This window comes from Alligator mississippiensis, chromosome 16 (assembly GCF_030867095.1).
Source record: "Alligator mississippiensis isolate rAllMis1 chromosome 16, rAllMis1, whole genome shotgun sequence".
Classification (NCBI taxonomy): domain Eukaryota; kingdom Metazoa; phylum Chordata; order Crocodylia; family Alligatoridae; genus Alligator; species Alligator mississippiensis.
In genome coordinates this window covers 8366457-8374796 of record NC_081839.1, presented here as the reverse complement: position 1 = coordinate 8374796, position 8340 = coordinate 8366457, and the positions used below count along the sequence as shown (strand labels likewise).

Genomic DNA, 8340 nt, shown 5'->3' with positions numbered 1-8340 from the left:
GAGATGAGAATAGGAGTGTCAGCCTTTACCGCTGCTGTCCCTATCACATCTCAGAGTTTATCTTGCTACAGGAAATGAGAGTCAGTATGTTTAGTTTCTCAGTGTCATAAGCTTCACTGTATACACAACTCTGAAGGGTCAGAACTAAAGACATAAAAAAAACCCAGAACACAGTGCTGCTGTGCCTGTATGCAAGAATAAGCCTTGATACACTTAAACAAGAGAAAGAATAATTTTAGTCTTCAGTAACACAGACTATACTTGCCAAGTTTGAGCGCATCTACTAGATCAGAGGGGTCTGGCACCTCTATGCAACATTTTTGAGGGGGTCCACAGATGAAAAGAGGTTGGAAACCGCTGGCTTAGTGGCATCAGACCATATTTTATCATCAAGATAAGCTACGTTGTTTTCATATAACTTTCATAAAAACAGCCTAAGGGCTATCTACATGAAATACCTAGAATCTAGGGTCTGCATCATGCAAGCTTACAGTATCAGCAACATTAGCCACCTGGAAGAATCCTTATCTAACGGGAACGACAAGCCTTTTAAAAACCTTTGAACACTTTTGTTCTAGTTTATGAAGTGGTGGACCAAGAACTAGTGCAATTTCTCAGGCTGATTTGAGAGCCATGAATTCAAGTCAAACAGCACACAACTCATGTCAAAGAACTCGACTATACAGACCCAACAAGTTAGCCAAGTCTACTGAATGTAAGACACAAAGAAAAAACAAAATTCACCATAGTTGTTTTTATTTTGTACAGTTTGTTTTATGAGTTTATTCCATCAGGATGAGGCCTGCTCTGTAAGTGAACAAACAACAAGTTCTATATTTGTGCAGACACTTAAGTGAAGTTTAGGTATTCACATACGTCCAACAGGTGACAGCCGTTCATTGAAAGAGAAGATGACATCACCACATCTTTCAAAGCCTGCACTGGATATTTCAAGTTCACATCAGAGTAGAACCTCAGAAAATGGCTTCAATGCTCCCCATCCAGCCCCAAAATGCTTCCTATGTTAAAAAAAAAGGACACAAGTGAATAAACAGTGCTTTCTGCAAATGCAGTCTAGCAGCTGGTGTAAAGAACTGTGAGAGTTGAAAGTTCAGAGCAATACAAAAGGAATTTTAATAACAGGTTACGGAAACCAGACCTGGAGATCCTCAACTATTGTAAGCGTGTGAACCAGACCAATGCTTTGTAAGAGGGAAATGTATAGCAGAAGGAAATTAAGTGAAACAAGACTAAAACAAAGCAAAACCCCACATTTAAAAGACTGTCATAAGTTGCAGGTCTCCACTCAGAATTCCTAGCAAAATGCATGCAGTGTTTGATAAGGATAATTTATTACAGCCGGTGTTCAAATACCATAAATATAAATTACTAGTGAATTGCCTATCAAAAGTGGGGGAGGAGGGGGAGAAACAGGACAGACTTGCTAGCCCTAACATCCCACTGTACTGCTGCTGCCTCCCAAGAGCAGGGGGAGGAGGAAATCTTGCCCTGCCATCTCCTCCCTCCCTCTCTGCCAGCACCCCATGCTGCCAACACCTCTAAGAAGCAGGGCCTTCTGTCTGTCTGTAACACCTGGAGCACTTTGATTGGTTACTGAAGCCAGGGTGCTCCAAGAGCATTAGGGACAGGAGGTGGCAGCAGCAGCATGCCACCATGATGGCGGGGACAGAGCAGAGGGGTGAAGCCAGCGGTACTGGCCTTGCCCACCCCAATGTATCCCCTCCATCACAGCAGAGCTCCACCGCCTCCAGGGAACAGGGCCAAGGTGGGGCGTGAGCCCAGGATCACTGGCCTCGCTCCCCTGCTCCATCCCCTCTGTCGTCATGGCAGCAGTCCACTGCCACCACCTCCTGTCCGTAATGCTCTTGGAGCAGTCTGATTGGTTACCAAAACCAATCGGAGTGCTCCAAGAGTGTTACGGACAGCCAGACAGACAGATGGACTAAGTCCTTTATTATATTAGAACAGAATTCTAAATGAAGGAAACAAAAGACCAAGATATACAGAAACTTCTTCTGGACCCTTAATTTTTCTGTCTCTTTTAAAAAATAATTTTAAATGCTTCTGTATTCTTCTTACTTTTATAACAAGTATAAACACTCAACATTTTGTGTTTAGGCATTTGGAGAAACTGATTGAAAAGACTTGTCCTTGAAGAGCGACGTTAGCAGGTAGCGGGCAAAAGAGTCTCTTTGTTTTAGATTGCAAGGTACTGAACACTCACTGCAATCTCAGTTACTTTTCATTACCCCTGGCTTCCCCTCAGATAGCAACCCATCACCTGAGAAACAATGGCATAGATTTATCAAATGTTAGTCACAAAGACCACTAATAGCCCATCTGAAAGTGTTTCTTTTCCCATTCATCATGTGCTGATTACAATAAAAGTGCCAGAGCATTCAACTTAACACCCTTACTCCCCCTCCTCCTAATCAGGGAAAGTTATCCTAAACCAGGAGTGGCCAACCTGCAGGCAGAGGTGGCCTGTGTGTGACATGCCAGACTGGGGGAGGCCAGGCAACAAAACAGTAGATAGGGAATGAAGCAGAGCAGCAGACAGGGAAGGAAGCAGCAGATCAGGCAGGGGAGAAGTATCAAAGTGGCACCTGGGGAGGGAACAGGGCTAATTTGTTGCACACCTGCCAAAAAGACTGGCCCCTTTGTCCTAAACTGTACCCATCTAGTGAGGCTAGCTACACATTTGAAAGTATTTAAGACTGGAGGTGAACAAGCCCATTAAAGCAAGCCAAAGCACCTCAATTACATTCTTTAGGGGCAATTTTCATCCCATGCAATAAAAGCAAGGCATTTCATATGGCTAAACTCAAATTTCCAACCAGTTCCATTGACATCCACAAGTAGATCGCACTCCTTTTAAATTTGTGGTTTCACAGATGAGTAATCAATTTTTTTTTTCAAATCTGACTCGAAACTAGCCTGAATTGTTTCCATTCTAGCAACAGAATAATCTAATTAAAACTCCCAAACTCTCAACCTCCAACACTATCAGAGCTGAAAGAGAACAAAGAAATGCATTTACATGTCCTAACTGCACCCAAGTCAGCTCAGAACATGTTGTCCTTTGTTTGGGGGAGCATGCCCTTTTTATAGAAGTTGCCCAGCACTTTCAAGACATTAACATCTTAACAAGTCCTATATTACAGGGGAGTTGAAAGGTACTCTCCACTTCACAGCTGGATATGTTAGGCCTGAGGAAAAAAAAAATCACTATACAACACTGGCACACTTGGAGGAGTGCAAATTCTTACCAATATTCTTATTCTGCCATTTCTTATCCTCAGTACCAAGAAGATTCTGTGACAATGCTCAACACCTCTATTCAAGGACCAGCTTTTAGATAACTGTCTGGAGTCTGCTGACTTCTATGCTGGAGAAATTGTCACAAGCAGAAAAAGTGAATTCATCTAAGATAACATATATGCAAAGCAACTTACCGCAAGAGAGAACGGCAACTTATTCATCTTTCTTAAACTTGCCATTAATGTAAGGAACATAGTCAAGGATCAGCCTCCAGTCTGTGATCCATATTACACCCACAGAGAATACACCACCCCATGTGGCCACTGTGGGAGTCCTATAGAGCAAAGATGCAAGTGTAAGTTATACATCTGCTACACAAGATATTCCCAAACTTTCTCTTATCGAGTACCCCCTTCCAGACTTACCAGCTGCCTGCATGCCCCTACCAGCATATGTTTTATAATGTTAACCCCTTAAATGCTGATTATAATTAAAATTAAATGCACCATTACACAATTTCTCCTGAATACCCCCAGAAGTGTCATACGTACCAGTTTGGGAACCCCTGCTGTACACCACTGAGGATCTAGCTATATTTTAGAGCTGCTGCACTAGAGCTGCACCGACAGCTATGGTGGTAGAGCCCCCTCGTGGAGATGTGCTGTACCTTCATCTAAGGAAGCGAACTTCAGACCACGTAAGCTTGTTCTCTCTCTCTCATTTAGTCTCTGAATGCTTCCTAATGTGCTGTATGCCAGAAGGGTTGGGGTTTTGTTTCTGCCAGCAGCTAAACTACTTCTCTGAACATCAGCTAAACTGCCAGAAGCTGCATCCTATCCAGAGTACTGACGGCACAACTATGCTGGCTAAAGGGTGCAACCTTTTCAGCCTTACCAGAGAAAACTTAGTAGCTTAGACTACGTGTGCTCAAGGCTACAATTGTGATAACACCCGATACAGGGTTTCCTCAAGAAGGAATTTTTGCAGGTGCCTTGAAAGAGCTACACCACGATTAAGTCCATACTATCCGAGGGATTCAACTGAGCAGGTTAAAACTGATCCTACTGTGAAGAGATGCTACCAAATTAAACAAACAAAAAAAAAACTGCTATTCCTTATCTGGGTAGCCTTACCACTTGGTCACTTTACACTCCACTCAGTTCACTTTAACTTGTTTACAGTCGATTTCACTCCCTGGTTTTCATGCACAAGTACGCAAAGTCCACATTATGAACATAGCACAGGAATATTTAAACTTCTTGCATCTCTTCCAAGACAGCTGAACCAGCTGAGTGCACCCGGTTAAGCTTGAACTGCCATGACAGAAAGCAACTGCACCCCAACCTACTTAACAGCTTGGCTCGCTCTGAATCCATTCCCATGACGGTCTTAGCTGAACTGAAGCAGACCACGTTTTTGGGTGCAGACAGATGCAGCAGTGATGCCAGTCTAGGACGGCACAAGCTGTTACGATGCAATTGCGCTACCTGTGTACATCTGCAAACAACATCGCTGGACCCCACACGGTTGCAGCTGCACCCTCAGCTGCGGCACACCCAGCTTGCCACCATTAGCAGGGGAGAGGGAGCTGCTGCAACAGACCCGCAAAGTAGATCAGCACAGCAATGCAGCAGTGCACATGCACACGGCGAACTGCATGTGTGCATGTGCACATCAGTTCGAAGGGTCTGGCTATAGCGCCGGCAGCACGAGGGGGCGCGGCCGAGCGCTACACCCCAGCGCCAGCAGACAGCTGTGGCAGCACGGCCAGGTCTTAAATGTCTTTTCTGCCCTTGGCCTTCCTAATTTCCAGCAATTTCCTTTTTCACAGCTTCTTTTCTACCTTCACTACAGAGTCTCCTTTACTCATCTTTGCCTCCTCAACCCTTCCCTGCTTTACCTTTTGTTTTCCTAATTTCCACCTATTTACACCCTCACTGCCATCCCCCCACACTTTTAGCATCTCTCATTTCTTGGAGGCTCAAACCAGCAGACACGAAGACCACCCCCCCCGCCCCCAAAGCCTGCGAAGAATCCCCTCCTCCCCAACGACGCAGTTGGTCTAATAAAGGGTTTCACATCCACGCAAAAAACCCTGCCTGCCTAGGTCTTAAATATGAAATTATTGCTCCAGATTATCATAATGTTGAAAAACTATCCTACACCCTCCCCAAATTATGCAAATAAGTCTTATTTCCTTTACATTGTTCATCAGACGTTGCCAGTGGGCGGGCACTGGGTTGTCAAAGGTGGAGCATTGATTTCAAGGCCACCAGGCAGGAGGAAGCGGCGGCAGCAAGCCCACGGGCCAGGTCAGAGCCCGCGGAGGAACCTGGGTTTGATCCCCAAGCAGCGGGGCCCGTTTCACCACCGCCGCCAGGCCGGGTGGCCCGTTGCACGTGTCGCTGAGGCGCGGGGGCCGCCCGCCCGCCCGCACCCTCGAGGGCGCGTCCCCCCCGCGCTCACCAGATCCGCAGCAGCTGCGCGGAGCGCAGCCCCACCAGCTTCTCCAGCATCCTGACCCGCAGCCTCAAAGTCACCCCCTGTGCGCATGCGCCGAACCACAGGACCCCTGCGCGCCTGCCCCTGCCAATGCCTGAGCGCGAGCCTGCCCCCTCCGCGCACGCGCTAGCAAACGCGAAGGACCCTCCCGCCCCGCCCCGCGCGGAGGGCTGTCTACAGCACTGCCTGATCAGGAAAAAAAAAAATCGAATGGTCTCCGGGGTTCATTTTGCGCGTGGAAAATTCCCCCCCTCCCCCTGCAGCGCACGTGTGTTCATGTGTCCGCTCAGCCCCCAATAGAGCCGGGGCGTGGCACCCAGCCCCCCTCCCCAGCAGCACCCACGTGGCCTGGCTCTGCTGCCCCTGCCCTGTCCAAAATCATGAGGCAGGCTCTTAAAAATCAGGAGATTTTGAATGTAAATCGTGAGATGCTATTTTTGTGTGTGTGTGTGTAAATCATGAGATGCTATTTTTTTTGGGGGGGTGTAGATCATGAGATGCTATTTGTGTGTGTGTATGTAAATCGAGATGCTATTTTTTGGGGGGGTATAAATCATGAGATGCTATTTTTGGGGGGGTGTGTAAATCACGAGATGCTATTTTTGGGGGGGTGTAGATCATGAGATGCTATTTGTGTGCGTGTGTGTGTGTGTGTGTAAATCGAGATGCTATTTTTGGGGGGGTATAAATCATGAGATGCTATTTTTGGGGGTGTGTGTAAATCACGAGATGCTATTTTTTGGGGTGTGCACCCATGGCTCTTGCACACATGCACACCCCCCATGGCTCTGTTGCGTGACTTGCCCGGGCTCCCAGCGCCCATTCACCCCTACCCCACTCCCTCCCTCGCCGTGGAGACCTCGACCTGCCCCTTCCCCTCCACAAACCTACCACCTCGGCGCTCTCCACATGTGCCAGAAGACAAAAAAAATCCCGAGATCCGATCTCTATCGGGAGATCATAAATTGGAGTTAATTCGACTTGGTAATCAGGAGTCTCATGCTTTTTTTTCATGGGAGTTGGTATTACTGCACCCTCTGCCCCCAAACGTGCCGCGGGGGCTGCGCAGGCACGTCCAGATGGTGCCTGAAGCGTCGCTCTGTCTTTCCATCGTGTTCGGCCTGCTTCTTCCTCACTTACGTCCCTGCTGCACATTACATGTATTACAGAGTTAACTGGTCAGTCACGCAGTAAATTTAGACTGGCCACATGTGCAAAGTAAGACTGGCTGCACGTGCATAGTAATACAAATGATATCCAGCTATGAAAAGCGCCAACCAGCTATAAAATTAGTGTTTGAAAATCTGTGACAACTTGAGAGCCAGTTTCTATCCAGCTTTCACTTGAACATGTAGCAGAGCCCTTATACACCCCTCAAACTAACACCCCCCAAAGCCTCCAGCACTGCTTCCCCTCCCTCTCTCCTGTTGTATTTAAATTTCTCCCCTATCTAACTTTTAGACTGTGTTAGCTATTAGTCTGAAGTCAAATAGAAGGCAGGGGAGCTTTGTATCGTATTGACTAACCAAAGTACAAATAGATATATAGAAATACATACATAGCACAAGCTTTTGTGAACAGAAGCTCACTTCATCAGAAGCAGATACAGAAAAGCACTGCTGAGGGGAGGGGGAGGCAGTGCACACACACGTAGCTAAATATCTACGTGCGTTTGGAATAGTTAATGAACCAGAAAGTATTAAACTCAAACCAGAAACAGTTCTGGGGCCTAGTGGAAAACCAGCCCACTTAAACAGAGATCACAAGACAGGACAAAAACACCCCAGACAAGTTATTTAAGTATATAATAGACAGCCCGAACTTGTTCCCTTATGCAAACCAGCTATATTAGGATAAGTGTGTTGATGCTGGTAAAACAGCATCTGGTGCAGCTAGAATAGAAAACACGCGCAGAAAAAGCCCAAGGAGGGAAAAGGCACTATTGAAGTAGTTGTTGCCAGGATGGTCCTGGAGATATGCAAAAAGCAAGATTTTTTGTGGGTGATATCTTTTATTGGCCCAACTGTACGGTTAACATAGACATAGGTTTCTTAGGCCTCTGAGACACAGCTGAGCTGAACAGCAGATGGAACAAAAGCTTGTTAAGTAGGGTTATGAGGGGCAATTGTTTCAGCAGCTGTCATGTGCCTGCATGGTGGGGTTGAACAACTGGAGGTTTGGGCATTTTGGAGGTGGGAATCATCTGACAGTTTACGATCAGTGGTTCTCAACCTTTTTAGATGCCAGGTGCCCCTCAGAAAATGCCAGCTCTGAGATTTGACTCATTTTTCCACTATAATAATAGAGCAATTCTTCTGTTGCAAAGAGCTCAGGAAGAGCACAACAGAGCAGAACGTTTCGAACGCTCCCAGGCACCTATACATGCGCAGCAAGATTGCTCTAATGCGTTGTAATTACAGCACGTCAGAGCAGACTCCATTCATGGGGTCTGCTGAAGCATGGTCATTACTGCGCTCCAGCAGACTCCGGTGTCACATGTATCAGCATCCCCGCGCTGAAAACTGGTGGCAGGGATGCTTTAACCAAAGCTCGTTC

The 8340-nt window shown here is 46.6% G+C and overlaps 1 protein-coding gene across 1 annotated transcript; it reads right to left on the bottom strand.

Moving 5' to 3' along the window:
* Positions 1-739: 739 nt before the first annotated feature.
* Positions 740-5857, bottom strand: LOC102577101 (cytochrome b-c1 complex subunit 10). Its single transcript, XM_006275741.4, has 3 exons — positions 5749-5857; positions 3477-3616; positions 740-1019 (listed from the first exon to the last, which is right to left on the bottom strand). Exons 1-2 carry the CDS (start codon positions 5796-5798, stop codon positions 3496-3498), a joined length of 171 nt encoding a protein of 56 aa, XP_006275803.1. The 5' UTR covers positions 5799-5857; the 3' UTR covers positions 740-1019; positions 3477-3495.
* Positions 5858-8340: the final 2483 nt, after the last annotated feature.

Excerpts from the sequence above, each read along its gene's own strand:
- LOC102577101 (XM_006275741.4), bottom strand. The coding sequence starts at position 5,798 with ATGCTGGAGAAGCTGGTGGGGCTGCGCTCCGCGCAGCTGCTGCGGATC. Across the intron at positions 3,617-5,748 it reads GCGCAGCTGCTGCGGATCTG|GACTCCCACAGTGGCCACAT; the intron begins GTGAGCGCGGGG and ends TTTGCTCTATAG.